At 42.4% G+C, this 18,708-nt stretch overlaps 1 protein-coding gene across 5 annotated transcripts in view; it reads right to left on the reverse strand.

Moving 5' to 3' along the window:
• trioa (trio Rho guanine nucleotide exchange factor a) overlaps positions 1–18,708 on the reverse strand; it is a 75,122-nt gene that overhangs the window by 20,116 nt on the left and 36,298 nt on the right. For all 5 annotated transcript variants that reach the window (XM_046059368.1, XM_046059367.1, XM_046059365.1 and 2 more), the window contains exons 6-26: positions 17,353–17,457; positions 15,561–15,757; positions 14,642–14,885; positions 13,682–13,804; positions 13,001–13,192; positions 10,969–11,100; positions 8,734–8,964; positions 7,931–8,053; positions 6,967–7,158; positions 6,317–6,486; positions 4,239–4,413; positions 3,767–3,962; positions 2,804–2,970; positions 2,528–2,647; positions 2,215–2,406; positions 1,946–2,095; positions 1,734–1,848; positions 1,177–1,292; positions 912–1,034; positions 624–818; positions 389–504 (exon numbers count right to left, since the gene is read on the reverse strand). In XM_046059368.1, coding sequence (XP_045915324.1) covers positions 389–504; positions 624–818; positions 912–1,034; positions 1,177–1,292; positions 1,734–1,848; positions 1,946–2,095; positions 2,215–2,406; positions 2,528–2,647; positions 2,804–2,970; positions 3,767–3,962; positions 4,239–4,413; positions 6,317–6,486; positions 6,967–7,158; positions 7,931–8,053; positions 8,734–8,964; positions 10,969–11,100; positions 13,001–13,192; positions 13,682–13,804; positions 14,642–14,885; positions 15,561–15,757; positions 17,353–17,457 — 3,374 coding nt within the window. The remainder of the gene's footprint in view (positions 1–388; positions 505–623; positions 819–911; positions 1,035–1,176; positions 1,293–1,733; positions 1,849–1,945; positions 2,096–2,214; positions 2,407–2,527; positions 2,648–2,803; positions 2,971–3,766; positions 3,963–4,238; positions 4,414–6,316; positions 6,487–6,966; positions 7,159–7,930; positions 8,054–8,733; positions 8,965–10,968; positions 11,101–13,000; positions 13,193–13,681; positions 13,805–14,641; positions 14,886–15,560; positions 15,758–17,352; positions 17,458–18,708) is intronic.

Here is an 18,708-nt window from a genome sequence, read left to right on the forward strand (position 1 = left end):
TTGACAAGGACACTGACAGGTGCAAGAACTGAACCTGTGACTTTCTAATAAAAGACCATGTTAGTTACCACTAAGCTGCTCTGCTGCATGTTTTGGGCACAGAGCCGATAATTTAATTGCTCTTCCTTTGGGGCAATAAAACATATTTCCAACAGGAGAAAAAATGTGCTGAAAATACTGACTAGCTACTATTTGTTTAGTTTGTAGGCAGAGCTTTTAACTATGCAGGCTAAATGTTTAACAGCTTTATTAGGCAGGACCAAGTGCACTTTTTAAATCTGCTAAGTTATTCTGAAGTAGCCATTCTGTAACCGTTCACCTGCTCCGAACAAGACTTATGTTTTTGCGATATCTAAAAGTATGACATAAACAGGAAGTGGTGACATACTCCTTTCGGCGTGCCGACTTGCGTTTCTCCTCGTTTAGCTCATGAGCGGCATCCCGCAGCTTGACCTCTGACCCCGGAGCCTTGGCTGGGATGATGTCCAACTGGAGATCCTTACTCTGACACAGGCAGAGACACAGTAAAAGATAAGTGATTTAAAGAGACAGACCAAGTAAGTGAGAATATGAATTGGCTGATCGTCTACAGCTGTAATCTACCAAAACACATGTCCACTCACTGCCTTATTAGAGTCCGAGGAGATGCCCAGGGCTTTCTCCAGGCTGCAGCGGTACTTGTCCATGCGCAGGGAGAAGTCTCGGTAGCGTTTGTCCACAGCTGTCACCCATTTTTTGATCTCTCCAGCGTGACTGTGGCCTTTCTCGCAGAAGCCATCAGCCAGCTGGATCAGCAGTTTCACACGCTCCTTAGTTTGCTAAGGGACAAGGGGGAAGACAGTGTTATATGCAAAGACACAAACGTACACACAGTGTCATGCTGTATGTGTGTTTGTGTGCGTGTCCCCAACCTTGGCTGTGATGTGGAAGTCCTCGTGCTCCTTCAGCAGTTCCTGTGTGTGGTGGATACTCGAGCCGGTGGAGGTGTGTGTGGATAGGTAAAACTCCCCAGTGTCATGAATCCACTCCAGAGCCTGAAAACGCACAAACCCACAGGATACGTTGTGAGATCACATGACAACAAAGAGCAGTGTAGGTGCGCGAGTGTGTGGCTTTGTTACTTCAGCTACACGTAAGTGTTTTTCCTCTCTTGTCATGTTTATGCGTTTCGCGTACCTGTTTGGCACTGCGTTCAAACACCACGTACTGCTGACACTGGTCCAGCCGTCGTTTCCTCATTGTCCAGAAGTGGAGAACACGATTCTCTCTCTGTAGCAGCTCATTGAGGATGTCTGACCACAACAGAAACACAAAAAACACTCAAAATTCAGGCATTAAGAGCCTAAACAGCCAAAAGATTCAATCAGTACTGCATCCTGACAATACAGAACCTGAACCCAACTTGATAAAATGCTTTTTTGCCTTTGGAAATATTGGCAAGAGTGGAAGTACGCTCATTAGTGAAACTGAATAACTTGCAGTTTTTTTAAGTCTGCAATGTACTTAAACATGTTAATGGTAATTTATTTTACGTTGCTATCGCATGCTGCCATTACAGAGGACAAATGTTGTAGCCTCTCCACAAACATTACAAAAGTGTTCTTCTGTGATTTATGTAGTTGATGATAGAACCTAACAAACCACTTACTTACTTTGCGTTTTCATACACTCTCTATCGCAAGTGTTCAGGTGATACATTCTAGGTAATGTTCAATGTATTTTCTGTTACTTGCTTTTAACTTGCTGTTCTGGTGCTTTGACGTGGCTCAGCATCCCGGGCATGTTGACGCTGTTTCTGTGCATGTACTTGAGGAAGACGTCTGCATTTCTTCTGGCCAGAGTGCATGCCTGATAGAAACACACACACACACACACACACACACACAGATCAGAGACATGACCTGATATTGTGTTTAGGGTTTGTTTTGATTTTATCGTATGTTACCTTGAGAAAGGCCTCCTTCTGCTCCAGGTGTTTACTGATCATGGGGGAAACGTGGTCCGTTTCACAGTTGGGTCCCAGTTTGTCGGCTCCTCCGCACCAGTCCTCCTCTCTTTTATACTCCTGTTCCAGGCTCTCCAACACACTGCAGACCTGTGAGGACACACACACACACTTGGTCTTTCATCCAGGCAATACAGTGAAATCTGTTTTTTGTGAAATTTGAGACAAATAGTCAAATTAAATGCTCAACCCGCTGTGCTGTTTCCTACCTGTTCAGAGGTCTTGTAGAAGGCCACTGAGGCATTGACCAGCTTGAGTCGGTCCTCCATTTTCAGCATCAGCTGCTGCCAGTGGGAGGCCACGCTCTCTGCACAGTCTCTGATCAGATCCATGTCATAATGGTTTGCCTGAAGCAGAGCCTCTGCCTTCTGCTGAACCTGCAGGGCACTCTGGTGGGTTTTCTGCAGAGAGTAAAGAGGTGGAGAAAGGAAGGGGTTAGAATGATCAAAATAATGGGCAATTAATGAAGTAAAAATCTGACTTTGGACATAATAAAGGGAGAAATTCATGGGATAAACAAACCTCAATGGCGTGCTGAAACTGTTCATGTTCTCTCTGCAGTTGTTCAGCTTCCTGCAGGGAGCTGGCTGTTATTAGACCAGCGTTCAACATTGACTCGCCGTTACGAATCCAACCGAGAACCTGAAAAAAAAAAAGAGGAAAGGTGTGAACAAATGTCACCAATCCAAAGCTTTATTGTAATCTCTTTTCTTAAAGAACTGATATCCTGATATACTGTACTTTCAAAATCTTGGCCTGCAGATGGCGCCTTGTAGCTGGTATAAAACCATGTTTTACCTGTTTGACTTCAGCCTGCAGGTGTCGCAGCTGGACGCATTGCTCCAGGTGCCTGCGATGTTGCTCGGCTGCCAAGTCCAGTTCTTGCTGCTTCTCGTGGAGAAACTCCAGCAGGTCTTGAACCCGTGTAGCCATGTCAACGTCCCGGTCACACAGCAGCTCTACGCCTGGAGGCAAGACACACAGTGACATTAGCAACAGACCTCTATCTATGCAGCACTTCTGTCAAAGCTCTGCCTGCCTGCCAAGGCTTGAGTCAAATACTTTGATCCCCGATAGTGTCATAAAGCATGTTTACATCCATTCTAATTGGATTCTTGATTAATAATATTATCAGTATGTTTCAATACACGTGACATGATGTAACAGTGCTTTGTGCTGTCTTAGAGAGCACCTATTAGCATGTGAGATCACAGGTGAGTTATTATTGTTAGTGAGTGGGTGCCTCTCATCACAAATGCTGACCGGAGCTGACCCGCGACACCTACACAAGTATCAATATTAAACTAATGTAGCCAACACAGAAATCTGTGCAGCAACAGTGAACATGAGCTGTATCCTGCTTTAACCCTCACCTGAATGATGACTGATCATCACCCGAACCCGATGTCAGTCAAACATCTCTTCACTTCTACTTTATAGCATTTTAAATATAATAGCTTATAATAGCAGGATCACAGGAGGACGGATGCAGAACAGCAAAGTATTTTCATATTTGAGAAAACAGACTTTTTAAGACCTTTTAATGACTGGAAACAATTTTAAGTAAATAAAACAACAAACAAACAAGCTAATTTCCATCCGAAGGCAAGCTAAGCAAAGATGCCAAAGCAAACTGCAGTATAAGGTTGATTTCTAATATCTACAGACCTGAATTTTCACAACACAATGTTTTTTTGATCTTTCAAAGACAAACTGATACCCTGAATTGGACGTTATATCCTGTAGAGTCTGGGTACTTACCAGAGGCCTGGACTTCGTTGACATACTGCAGCAGCTCCTGTCCCTGGTGGATTACATCGAAGGTGAGGTTGTTCATGGTCAGGGCCTTGTCAGCGTGGTGCTGCAGCCTCTGCTCGGCCAGCGTCAGGTCCTCCGTGTCAAAATCATTCATCTGACCTGTCAGCTCCTCGTTCCACGACTCCAGGTCAGAGATGATCTGAGGAAGGACAACACGATTCCACTTTTCAGAGGCCACCTTGAGTATTGACAATGCTGGATCAGCTTTTGTAAAATGATGTCACTGATAAGTTCTTAAGATTTCTTGGGTAGAGTGACACACACTGAGAATGTAGCACTAAGCTAGCTCAGGAAAGATTATTTGGTATTTCAAAACATTTCAGTTAAAATGTTTCACCACCTGTCACTCAAACACAGACTCATACTGTACATAGAGCAAACACACACGTGCCCTCCTCCTCTCAAGCAGACTCACGTCAATGGCGTCCCTCTCGAAGATGCGGAGCTGCAGGAAGAGCTCCAGCTTGATCTTCCTCTCCTGGAAGAGCTCCTCCATCTGGGCCTGGGCCTCGTCTAGCTGCTGCAGGACGCTCTCGATGTGGTTGATGGAGCTGTTGTGGGGCGTCTTGTTGCTGGAGATGGCAGAGTCCCTGGAACAGAAACACACAATTAAGCAATAAGCGGCAAGAGGCAGCGCTGTGCACTTTAAAAAAACACAGCTATAAAGACACAGTTGGGCATGACCCTAAGTGAACTGTGCTGCTCTCAAAACTACTACATAGCACAGCCTGCAGTGGCAAGCTGCAATATAGCAAAACAGAGAATTGTAATTGTGGAATGTTTTGCCTGAAGAAACAAACACAGCTTTAAAATTTCTACTTAAATGTATTTTCAACCTGGTTTCTTGTGTAATATTTCTGTGTTCCTTTTTTTTTTCTTTTATTGAGAAAGTAAATACAGGCCTTGTGTGAGACTTACAGTATAGTCAATAGGGAAATATCAACAAGGTATAAACAAAAGATATGAGTAAACTGAGTATAGAAAGAAAGTATAAAATATTATTAAAGTAAAATTATATTTATATATATTTACCAAAGGGCACATACTGTACATGCTATGTTCTCCCCAAAACTATTATAATTATTAAATTATTAGGGACAATCCCTAAAAATATGGACCACTTCCTTTCCAACAAAATTCCTAAATATTTCTTATAATGTTATCCTTGCTTATATCTCATTCCCTTTGTGTCAAGACGAATCCTCTTGTAGATACATATTACTTTTATATAACTCAACAAATACGAATCAACAAACTATATTCAGTATTGTTCCGGATATTAAACAGTGTTTAGCATTTTATTTGTTAAACTGTTGCATCATAATAATTTCATACTAAAACAACTGGAGTTACAGTGATCACTAACACTGTCAAACAAAACAAAAAAACAATAAATACATCACATCTGCTGTCTTTAACAAAAGGCCAACAATAGTTTAACACTAGTGCACACTATGTGGACCACAGATTCTTCTTCTTCATCAAAGTGTGTGGGAAAGGGAAGCAGGTCATACAGATTTTGATTCATCAATCTGACAGATGCACACATGCGTGATGCACGAACACAGACACCAGTGACTTAACGAGAGGCAAAATATGAGTAAGCGAAGACCTAGGAGGTCAGACGAATTCTGATTGGCTTCAGGTTGATTAATCAGTGTGACAGATGCACTCCCAAACTCAAAAATGCACATTCATGATGGCACTTGGGCCCACATATAGCACTCACGAGTCTCTCACACACACACAAACACAAGCAAAAGATGTGTAGAGTTACAGCTGCCTCCCAGGGAGACCGCCACACAATTAGACAATTAGCAACGCGCTTATAAAAGCAGACTTATGTAAGAATTCTCTGTGGAGCCAATACACCAGGGAGAGAGGGATGAGAGAGAAAGAGAGAACAAAGGGGGTGGATAAAGAGGGAGGAAGAAGAGGGACTGGAACATCCTCTATTTAAAAATAGAGTTGGAGAATGAGGGTCAACTGCATCCACCTCTCCAACACCTCCTCCCATCCTCTCAGCTTTCTTTTTATGGTTTTCATGCATCTCGCTGCTCTTTTCTCATAATCACACTGACAGACTATTTCATTGCATATATTTGCATATTCATACACATTTCAATTCCAAATCGGCCCGTGTCTAAATCTCCCTGCCAAAGCGCTATTGAAAGACTCGAAGGCGAATATGTAAGTAGACCTTAAATGTTTTCCTGATAATCCTATTGTCACTATTTGGCTCAGAGGGTTACTGCATCATTTGTTGGGCATAGCATGTGCACTATTATCTGGTTTTCTTTCACTGCTCCTGGATTTTCTCTTAAGAGTAATTTAAGTGGTTTAAAGGGTTGGTTTGGGTCAGTTTATTGGCACTGAATCATTTCTCTCTGTTCACTACACATTTGCTTTTTACAGAACATCTACATGTATCATTTGAGCTCATCTTTAACGCTCAGCACTGGTTTGCTTTTAGGTAGGTATACTAATCTCTACCTGAGCTGCTGGATGAGATCCTCTCCCTCCTTGATGACGTTGACGGTGACCTGCAGTGTGGTCTGCTTCTGCTGGCCGAAGCGTTTGATCAGATCCTGGACGGCCTCCACCGACTCGGCGTAAACGTCATCCAGCAGCTCCTTCTGGAGCTCCTCCAGCCATGTCCAAAGCTACAGGAAGACATTTATTAGTATGATATATATTGTTTGATAGTCTCACTTTATCAAAATTAAAACATGTTGCACACACTGCACCTCTCCAAACAATTAGCAACACAAATTTACCATCACTTTTGCAACTGCAAAAGCTGTTTCATGACATTCACAGAGGAGATTTCAGTGACTGCCATGAATTCTGAATCCCTGTCATATATTTTATAGTCAAGCCAGAGCTCTGTATTCACCCTCACCTGAACCTGATTCTAATACTAACCTTATACCCAAACTATTCTCATTAATAAGGTGAGGACTGGAGAAATGTCCTCAGATTAAAACAATTGTATTTATGTGACTAACTGGATAAAAGCAAAACAATACACATAGATTCCATTTGATCTGGTAATTATTTCCCTCTTGCACTGTGAAAGCTCTCATCCACACAAACACGCAGCCCACTATCCACTTCAGCATTACGTCATCCTCTCTGCCTACCTCTTTGACGTGCGTGTGGAAGGCGACAGACATGTCCAGCAGGACTTTGCGCTGCTCCACGCGGCGAACAAAGTCTTGGATCCTGTCTTCGAGCTGGTGGGCGGCCTGGTAGATCTCCTCTGGGTCGCACTCTCCCGTCTGGGCCAGCTGCTCGGCCGCCTCCAGCAGCTTGTCTGCATTTGTGTAGGTATTCTACAACGAGGCCGGCGATGGGGAGAGATGGATTAACCCGGGAAGACGATTTCATGCAAGTGAAACATATTTTGAACACGAGCAGAGACAGAAAGCGTAGAAGCAGGGGGAAATGAAACAGGATAAGCAGGTGACGTGTACACTGATAAGTTTCAGTGATACTAGAGCTGCACAGACAAAAATAGTGAGAGGTGTAGAGACAGCGAGGGGGTAAAACTGATTTAAAGAGGAAGAGAAAGATGCTACAAAAACAAATGGCGACATGAAGGTGTTATCTGGTTAAAGCCTTTTGTCAAGTTTTTAGCAGTGGTGGAGGAAGATCCTTTGAAGATCCTATGAAAATACTCCATTACAAGTAAGCGTCCTAAAAAAGTATGCAATTATTTTTAGCAGTATCCATCCATCATCTATACCAATTATATAGTTAGATACTTAAGAGTTTCAGAAATTACTTTTAAAAAACTGACCCCTGTGAATGTTATGTATTATATTTAATACTATTTTCTTTTATAAGAGAAGGAATGCGTTATTTCTTCTTTTAAGAGTTACATAGTCTCGCTTTGAATTTTGATTGCCTAAAAAACATTACTCAACCATTTACTGAATAAATAAAATGGGGAAAACACAATATCATTGCAGGTTTTTACAGTTGCTTTCTTGAAGCCGCAATTAAAAAACAAATTTTAATGTGAGAAAATATCACTTTTAACAAAGTGGTACATTGGCATAAACCTAGTCGAGAGTGAGAGTTACAGAAACCGAACCAAGCTACCTGTGCAACTTCCTCAAAGTCTTCGTGGCGTTTCTGTAGAGCTCGGGCTCGGTGGAGGGACTTTCCCACACCTGTGTGTTTGCTCAGGAAGGCCTCACCGTGGTTTTCTATCCAGTCCAGCACCTGCGCACGGAGACCACATGTCCAAAAAGTGAGACAGACACTAGGAAAGAGGCCACCACAAGGGGGCGCTTTAAGGTGGTAGCTGAGTCACAAGCCTTGATTATAAGAGAAGAGGAAAGGCAGCAATAATGATCAGTATTGAAAAAGGTGTTGCACTAAGCCTTTTCTTTTCACACTCCTCTCCACTGCACCGTGTCCTTCACAGTGTTAATGGATGAACAGCATCTGCATGGACGTATGACCCAATTCAGTTTCCATAGCAACAGTTGCCATGTCAACACACTCAGGGATGCCCATGATTTTTGGACAGTATGCAACTGTATAATCACAGTGGACCATTTATGGCATGCTCGTTATACGTCTTTTCAAGTCTTTATTCTTCAGAGAATATTTACACTGCAGGCATTTATCCAATGTTCCTTTCCACTGAAACGCATGATGAGCGAAGACACAAGGTTCCAGCAACTTGCTCAAGGACATTTTAATAGGAAACATGGCTGCAGCTGGGATCAAACCCTCTATTAAGAGTAGAATCATTCTAACCAGTAAGCTACCCTGCTATTTTCAAATGACAGTCGAACATGTTTTACTGAAAATACTTAAATTAAGTTTGGTGCTGGAATTAGGACGCGTTTGAACAAAACATATATAAGTATATATGTGTGAGTGTGTGCGTGGACCTGTTGGACGTCCTGTTGAAAGACGCAGAGCTGCAGACGTTGGTGCAGTCGCACTTTGCGGTGCTGCCAAATGTTTTCCAGCTGCCTCTGGTGATGCAGCACCTCGTGGATGATGTCCAAGACGTGGTGCACTGCCTTGGAGTAGTTTGCTGATGCTGTCAGTGAATCAGCACTGCCTGGGGTCAGAGGTCGCTGCAGCTTGTCCAACAGGGCTTTGCCATCTTGGCTCACCTGACAAACATGTTTTTTTGTTTACTACTACACATTTGCACAGCATAATGGCATTAACATGCTTTGTATTTGACTTTATCTTCCAAATACCAACAGCCAGCAAATTGTGTGGACAATTGCCTGGAGAAGAACAGACTTTTAATGTTGTATTTACAGTAGAAACTCAAAAAGAGAAATGATACATGAAAGAGCCACAAAGCAGGAAACACAGTGAAAGGTTATTTTTTGCACCGTACAGTTGCGTTTCCTTTAATATGGTCAGTGTAAAAAAATGTTTTTTTAAGTAAAGAGTTGTACTGTGAAGAGGCTGGTTGGATAAAGCAACAAAATGTAATTCTACCCCAAAAACTCTGAGAGGTACATTTTTAGAGTTTGTGAGATTAAACTTAATTTTAAAAGCTTATTTTCCAATAACTGAGAAAAGCAACTACAGTTTGTGAATCTTCTAATAACACAGCAGACCTAACTGTGACTCTTACTTTACTTAATCCTAGTAAACTTTCCCTGTCAAAGGTCAGTTAGGATCACTACTCGATTCTAAGAATGTGAAAAGCGAAATAGTAGAGAGAATGACATATTTCCCCTTTTATTTCTAACATCACATTAACAGTTGGACAGAAGTCTGCATACACTGAGTTAGTATTTGGTAGCATTGCCTTTAAATAGTTTAACTTGGGTCAAACGTTTCAGGCAGCCTTCCACAAGCTTTTCACAATAAGTCGCTGGAAGTTTGACCCATTCTTCCTGACACAACTGGTGTAACCGAGTCAGGTCTGCAGGCCTCCTTGCTTGCATACACATTTTCAGTTCTGCCTGCAAATTTTCAATTGGCCACTCCCAAAACCTTGAATTGTTGTCTTTAAGCCATCTTCCCATAACTTTAGACGTATGCTTGGGGTCACTGTCCTTTTGGAAGACCCAAGTCATGTGGCCAAGCTTTAACTTCCTGTCTGAAGTCTTGAGAGGTTAATTCAATACATCCACATCATTTTACTTCCTCATGATGCCATCGTTTTTGTGAAGCGCACCAGTAGGGCTGAAACAATTCATTGATTAAATTTTAGATTCCTAAAATGCATCAACGCTTCGCTTAATCTATACAACTATATAGCACACTGCTTCGCACAGACATTTATTACTGTCGGACATTTGGGTTGTTACGTCACAGTCCTGAGTTAACTGGGTGTCGGGGAGCTGCACCTTAGTATGACTTGTATAGCACTCGGGTGATGTTTGTGTTGTTAAAGCTGTCTGGTTGTTTGTCTGTTGATGTTGTTGGTCTGATTTTGCTGTATGACACACTATGAATTTACGAAAGTACGAATAAATATCTATCATCTATCAAAGTACACAGCTGATCCCGTTAAGCAAAAGTACTTGATGAAATAATCTATAGAAGCTTCAACTACTAAAATCATCGTTAGCTGCAGCCCTACACACCAGTCCCTCCTGCAGCAAAGCACCCCCACAGCATCGTGCTGCCACCCCCGTGCTTCACAGTTGGGATGGTGTTCTTTGGCTTGCAAGCATCACCCTTTTTCCTCCAAACATAACAATGGTCATTATGGTCAAACAGTCTAATTTTTGTTTCATCAGACCTGAGGACATTTCTCCAAAAAGCAAGATCTTTGTCCCCATGTCCAGATGCCACTGTAGTCTGGCTTTTTTAATGGCGTTTTTCCTTGCAGAGCGGCCTTTCAGGTTTGTCGATAAAGGACCCGTTTTACTGTGGATATAGATTCATTTTTCTGGAATTTTCCAAGCTGTTTTAAAAGGCAGTATTTGTCAAGTTCTGACCCACTGGAAAAGTGATATAGTGAATTATAAGTGAAATAATCACCTCTGTAACCAATTGTTGGACAAATGACTTGTGTAAAACTAGTTAGTTAATATGAAAAATAGTTTGTTAATATGAAATCAGTGGAATGATTAAAAAATTTGTTTTAATGGCTTCAAACTAAGTGTATGTAAACTTCCAACTGTATGTAGATAAAGTGTTTTTACCTCAGAGTAGGCAGCAGTGATGTGTTCATATAGGCCTTGGTGATGGTGGATGGCGTCTTCAAGGTCTTGCAGCTCAGAGGGCAAATCCACCTCGCCGCACGCCTTGCACCATGAGTCCACATTACTCATGTACTGCAGGAGTAGAAACACACATTTTAATGTACAATATTAAACTGCCACTCAAATGTAAATCATTTCACATGAGACGCAGCATGAGACAGTGGTGGCGTATACATCCATGTGCTCTTCCCAGGAGTCACATGTTAGTCAGACATTCCAGAGTTCACAAGAAATTGACTGAGGAGCCTTTTCTTTACTATTACTGAGCCTAAACATGGAGAAATGTCCTCATGTATGAGCTCTTTTTAGACTTTTTAAGAAGAATTATCCATGGCTGAGAGTGCTGTTCATTGGCCTGTGGTGACTTCCTAGACCTTTCTGTACCCCTCTGTGGGAGGAGAGGAAAACATAAGTTGAAGTGATCTCATTACTCCCTTTTAAACATCTCGCTCAGGATAATTGGAATAAGATATAGGAGAAGAACAAAGATTTTAAATTATGTGTGTGTGTGGGGGGGGGGTTCTTTCTATTTCAGCTCATATACATGAAAGGCTGGTCTGATGACAACAGTATTCCAGGTCGGAAAAGTCGTACCACCCATGTTCCCCAGTTGGGATTCTGCTTGTGTGCTTTTTTCAGGCCGTGAATCATTCCATAGTGGCCTGACTAATGAGCACAGACAGAAATAAAAGCAGATAACAAATACTTTACTTAAATTCAGCATCTTTGTATGTAAATATATGTTAATCCAATGCATATGTTAGGCTCTGTAGATTTAATTAAGCCAAATAGGTTATTTAACAACCCCACAAAGTGTGTGCATACGTCTCCGCATGCATCTATTATATCAGCTCCTCAACTGGTTCCAAAGGTACATCAATGTGGGTTTTACTGAATCCAGTTCCCACTAAACCCGACCAGAAGGAATGGTTCAGGCATTTTGGTAAAATACGCTTTTCTTTTTCTTGCCAAGAGTTAGAAGAGGAGATAGATTCCACTCAGTGTCTGTACTGTAAATATGAAGCTACAGGCAGCATCTCAGATTAGGATTAAGTCCTTGGCTGGAGCAGCTACTTCCTCAAGTCCCGTTGCCACTGTAAAACCACAACTTGTTGTTTTTACACTTTCTAAGAATTAAACAAACAAGACATAACATGTTAATTAATGAGCTGACAGAGTTAGGTTAACTTTTCATTTTGCAAAGCTAAGATGAGCGACTGCTGGCTATAGCTTCATATTCAGTGTACAGACATGAGTGGTATCAATCTTCTCATCTAACAATCGGCAAGAAAGCAAGTGTATTTAAAGTGTAAACCCGAAAACTATTTCTTCAATGTTAAATCAATATACGAGATAAGTGAGTTTTGTTTATTTGCTCAAACTAAGCTAGAGGGTAGATATTTAAGAGCAGTAACAGCAGATTTAATTTGTTCTCCTTAAAGTAAACATGGGAAAAAACACAATATTGTCTAAAATGAAACTGAGGACTGTTTTGTTTTTGCGGCCTTGTCCATGAAATTATTGACTGGATATAATTTTCTTTGAGATCTTGACATGGTTAATTAAAAAAAATGTTCCGACAGTCACCCTGCATATACAATACATCAAATTTAGTTAAATTAAGTCTTGTCCAATGAAGACCAAACATTTGTGTAGAGCATAAACAATGAATTGATAATTTTGAAAAGGGAAATGCCAAACAATTGCTGGTTCCAGCCTTAAAAAATGTGAAGATTTCCTGCACTTTTTTGAACTGAATATCTTTCATTTTAAAACGGTTATTCACACAAAATAAGCAATTTGAAAATATCACCTTGGGCTCTGGGAACTTTTTTGGGAACTACTTTCTAACATTTCATAGGTCAAACGATTTACCAATTATTTTTAAAAATATTCACCATATTAATCTGTAATAAAATTAAATTTTATTATCGGCCCTACATCTGCATTAGCCCATTTATTCCTGACTCACCTGGTCACATTTCTGGTGGAAGTTGGCTGACATCTCCAACAGAGTGCTGCGTTCATCCAGCGCCGCAGCGAAGGCCTTCCACTCCTTCTCCAGCTGGCCTGAGATCTGCTTGATCTGCTGGGAGGCGTAGTGACCTGACTCCAATAGTCGGTTGCCCACTGACATGATGCGGTTGATATTCACGTACACGTTCTGCACAGCAGGATAGGAAGAGAAGGAAAGAGACGGTCGAACAGAGGGTTGACATCGGGTTAGATGGAAATGGAAAAGAAGAGTTTTGGAAAATGACAAAGTTAGACAGACGATGAGCTTGAGGAAAGAGTAAAAACAGTGACTGAGGCGAGAGCTATCGAATTGTCACCATCATTTCTCATCCAAGGACATAAAAACTCTAGCGGCAAAACTGATTCCTCATCGCAACAGTTTCGTAATAGTTACATAAGGCCGCCTGTGGCTAAAGAATAGGATTACTTAATACCTGGTGGTGCTGCTAACACGCAGAAAATGTGCAAGTACACACAAGCACAGGCTGCTGCAAACACACACTCAAATCACAGTACTAGAGGTTGACGCTAAGTGCAATAACTATATGATTACACAGTGCAGGGCACGGACTTGATAGTCCAAGTGGGCGGAAAAACATTACCTCCTGCTGCGAATCAGTGTTTGTGTGTGTCTTACCATGCAGTTCATAGCGAAGTGGTTGTGCTGGGTTTGCAGCTCTATGGCGTGGGGGTGGTTGTTGCCAATCTCTGTGTAGCCTGCCAGGAACAAGCCCTTGTTGTGCATGATCCAGTCAAACATCTGAAGCACGGGAACACATAGGAGAAAATTTTAGCCAGCCAAATGGAAAACATACACATACACACACATACACACACAAACACGCGGGTTCACCATTAACTTTCACAGATCGCTGTAAGAGCAAGTAAAAACAAACAGCTGGCACTTAGCGGTGTGGGTAGACCTGAGTGTGTTTGTGTACTGCTGCAGCGTTCGGATACTTGTCATCTTTCCAGGCCAGTATACAGAGAAATGGACTGCCTCTATTAAGAGTATCCTCTCAGGCTCTCCTAGAGAACAACTCGTGGCCTATGGTGTCCTAGCAACAAGCTCCTACTACTGCAGTGTATCCAAGACTGCAGCTCTCTCTGTTGCTGCAACCTGCTATTTTATTCTACTCACTCAAACATCTCTGAATTTCTTTCTGTCGCTTTCTATTTTGTGCCGCAGCTGTCATCACCTGAGCTGCCAGGTTGGCAGTCAGAGTAGGTGGCCTTGTGCCTGCATAAGCTATATGCTCCATCTTCCTGTGTCTTATCCTGGGATGTGGTGGAGGGTAAAGCCATTTAGTTTTTACCTCCTTTTATTTGTGAAATAAAGTTTAAGCCACCGTTTAAGGGCCAAAATAAAAAGGACATGAATTCACAAGCTCTCCATCCGCAGCATAAATCAATGCTTCTCTGTCTAATTAAGCTTTTGTTTATATTGAAACTTGTCTGCCCTACAGTGATCGCCAACTGTCGTTATAGATTACCACTAGATCACTGCTCATGCTGAATGACCCCCCCCCCCCCCCCCCCCCCCCCCCCCCCCCCCCCCCCCCCCCCCCCCCCCCCCCGAGTCGAGGCGTCCACTAACCTTCTCTGCGTCCTGTTCGAACAGGCGGAGCTGGAAACACTGATCTAGCTGGAGCTTGCGGACGTGCCAGGCCTGGTGGAGGTGCTGTCGGGTGGAGTGCAGTTTGTCCAGCAGCTGGGTGATGCGCGGCACCAGGCCTTGGGTGTCGGCATTACACATCCCACCGCCGCCGCTGCCACTGCTGCTACCGCCGCTGCCGTTACGGTTGGATAAGGACTCGCTGCTCTGGATTCTCTGGAGCAACCTGGAGATGGATTTAATATGTTTTTAATGTCAAGGCTGCATTACTCATGCTTGTCATTTTCCATAATTGTTTTACCGAACAAAGGTTTGCATTAGGGTGAAATATTTGATTTGACTAGCACAGAAAGATATCACATAAACAGAAGAAAGATACAATAAACACTATGACATAATATTATTTTTATATTTTGATTGTTGCATGATAGCATTTTCCTTTCTTTTAATTATAATAAACTTTCAGTTGACACTTATTCAGAACAACTTCCAATGAGTGCATCTTATGTATAAGCTTTATTTACACTAGGGCTGAACGATTAATCGCATTTGCGATATTCTCGCGATGTAATAAAATGAGATTTTCTAATCGCAAAGGCTGCGATTAAACTCTGGTCACATGACACCCAAGAGGAAAGCAGTCTGATGAAGTTGATGCTTCGTCTACACGTTACGCTGTACCTTGCCTTCTTGTTGCAAAATGACACTCAAGGGACAGCGTATGCACACTTTTTACGTGACCCAAAAACAGTCGCCAACATGGTGAAGAAAGAAAAGCGAAGGGAAGACCAAACGTATAGGAAAACATTTGAAAGAAGGTGATGCAAGTTTACAACCTTTGCCCTACTGTTCAGTTATAAATTAAGCAAAAAAGAAAATGTCAGTATTTCTATATGCTTACCTCTGTCCCTCAGTGTCCAGCTCCTCTATCGGGGCTTTTATGACTTTCTTCTTTAACGTGGCGTGCTCTTCTATCATCCGCCTGGCTCCTTCCAGGTCTTGGGGAAAGTCTTTCCTCGACACCGTTTCTTGCATCTCTTCTAGTCGAGTCAGCATCTGGGTGGCGTGACCGGAGAACTCCTCAAAGGCCACACGCACCTGGACAAAAGCACCGCAAAACATCTGAGTAAGCTGCGGTAAGTTTATGAATATGAAAAAATATGAATATGATTACCCACTACTCACAACTGAATAATACTACATGTAAAAAGACTATCACTCTTACTACTGCTACAGCTGCAGCCACTGCTGCAGTCCATTTTTAATCCTAACAACAGTATACAATAACAGTATCTCAAAAACGTGAGTACACCTCTCACATTTTGTAAAATATTTGATTATATCTTTTCATGTGACAACACTGAAGAAATGACACTTTGCTACAATGTAAAGTAGTGAGTGTAAAGCTTGTGTAACAGTGTAAATTTTCTGTCCCCACAAAATAACACATCACACAGCCACTAAAGTCTACACCGCTGGCAACAAAAGTGAGTACACCCCTGTGTGAAAATGTCCAAACTGGGCGCAATTAGCCATTTTCCCTCCTCGGTGTCATGTGACTCGTTAGGGTTATAAGTTCTCAGGTGTGAATGGGGAGCAGGTGTGTTAAATTTGGTGTTATCGCTCTCACACTCCCTCATACTGCTCACTGGAAGTTCAACATGGCACCTCATGGCAAAAAACTCTCTGAGGATCTGAAAAAAAGAATGGTTGTTCTACATAAAGATGGCCTAGGCTATAAGAAGATTGAAACTGAGCTGCAGCACGGTGACCAAGACCATACAGCGGTTCAACAGGACAGGTTCCACTCAGAACCAGCCTCGCCATGGTCGACCAAAGAAGTTGAGTGCACTTGCTCAACGTCATATCCAGAGGTTGTCTTTGGGAAAAAAACGTATGAGTGTTGCCAGCATTGCTGCAGAGGCTGAAGGGGTGAGGGGTCAGCTTGTCAGTGCTCAGATCATACATCTCACACTGTATCAAATTGGTCTGCATGGCTGTCGTCCCAAAAGGAAGCCTCTTCTAAAGATGATGCACAAGAAAGCCCGCAAACAATTTGCTGAAGACCAGTAGACTAAAGACATGGATTACTGGAACCATGTCCTGTGGTCTGATGAGACCAAGATAAACTTATTTGGTTCAGATGGTGTCAAGCGTGTGTGGCGGCAACCAGGTGAGGAGCACAAAGACAAGTGTGTCAGTGTACAGTCAAGCATGGTGGTGGGAGTGTCATGGTCTGGGGCTGCATGAGTGCTGCCGGCATTGGAGAGCTACAGTTCACTGAGGGAAACATGGATACCAACATGTACTGTGACATACTGAAGCAGAGCATGATCCCCTCCATTCGCAGACTGGGCCGCAGGGCAGGATTCCAACATGACCCCAAGCACACCTCTAAGACGACCACTGCCTTGCTAAAGAAGCTGAGGGTAAAGGCGATGGACTGGCCAAGCATGTCATTTCTTCAGTGTTGTCACATGAAAAGATACAATTAAATATTTACAAAAATGTGAGGGGTGTACTCACTTTTGTGAGATACTGTGGTTCATTGACTTGGGTTTCTTGCACTGTCCTCAGATTACTCTGTACAGCACTTCTGCACTTGAATGTCATTGGGGGTTTTAAGGATTTGAAGAAAGATTTTCCGATCAGGCAGACGGGCTTGAGCGACAGAACAAGTGGACCAATCTCACCTCTATCCACTCTTCATGGTTGTAGTCTAGGCTGCCGTCGAAGTCCGCCGTCAGTTGGGAGGGGTCAACGACCTTGGTCAGGCCTTCTAATGACACCATGGTGGTCTGGAGAGAAAAGGCAGAGGAAAAAAGTAGTCGAGAGAAACAGAGGGATTGAAGGGGGATTAGGTGAATTTAGGTGACATTTAGTCAATTGAGTCCAAAATGTTTCTAATCTCTTCTCTCCTCCCACTGCATTTATTTGCTGTTGAAAATTGTTATTTAGAGAAGAGATGCCCAACCTCTAGTTCCCAAAACCCTAGCAACACAGGATTTCGTAAAGAAAGCGGAGCTGCAGAGATGTGATTTTTTTTTTAGCAAAAGCCATGTAATTGCTGACTTAAGACATCAATGATGTGACTTGAGCACATTTTATCCTGTTTATCCTGTCAATTTAGCACACTGCAACTTCACGATACCTCAACAATTCTAGGGAGCCACAAAAAAAACAAAACCTTTTTACAGCATCTACCAAAAAGCTCTTGCATGCATGTTTGTGACTTCTAAACTCAAAATTAAACACTTAAAATGTGTCATTTGTCACCTCTGGTCATCCTGAACTTTGGAGTGAAGTCAAATTCAAATCCTCTCCACACAACAGTCGTATATTGCAATATCAATGTCAGGAATACAGTAAGGAAATGTCTCCCTGTTTGGTTTTAGTGCCTCTGTGTTTCTGCTAAGCCACCTCCGCACAACACCCCCACACACATGGCCAGAGCTGGATGGAGACAGAACGATAGCTAGAAAGCTTTGTGTAAATCAAACAATGCAGAAAAACACTGTTGTCCTTGGGTAAAAAAGCACAGTAGCTCTTGCCAACGGAAAATACTGATACTGCTATGTTCGCTATTGTTGTTCAAGTTAATTGATTTGTACTCTGTTGAATGGCGAGAGGCAGAATGGGTTCAGGACTGCTGGGTACCGTTTTTCACCCACAGAACCGCGCAGTTTATGAACAATCAAAAGTGAGGCTGCAGGTGGCTCTCCGCTCTTCGGCTCGCTGCTTCTTTTCTCTCTGTCTCAATTCAACACGAAGGGAGGAGAGAGGACGGAGAGAAACAGTCCCCAACTCTGGTGTTCATTTCACCAAGCGAGGAGAAAATCTGTGATACACACACAGACTTGCTACAGTAACATTCTCTGAGCTGATTGGTGTACACTGACTGTAGTCCTAGAAACTGTACCGTACGAAATTTACTTTAAAAACGGAAGATGAAAACTTTCTCAGCATACAACCTTTAGAAATCTTAATAAATGTACAATATGAGGTCAGGTAGTGATACATAAAGGCAGGCGCGCGCACACAAAGTGAAT

The sequence above is a fragment of the Micropterus dolomieu genome, linkage group LG09, assembly GCF_021292245.1.
Source record: "Micropterus dolomieu isolate WLL.071019.BEF.003 ecotype Adirondacks linkage group LG09, ASM2129224v1, whole genome shotgun sequence".
Taxonomy (NCBI): domain Eukaryota; kingdom Metazoa; phylum Chordata; class Actinopteri; order Centrarchiformes; family Centrarchidae; genus Micropterus; species Micropterus dolomieu.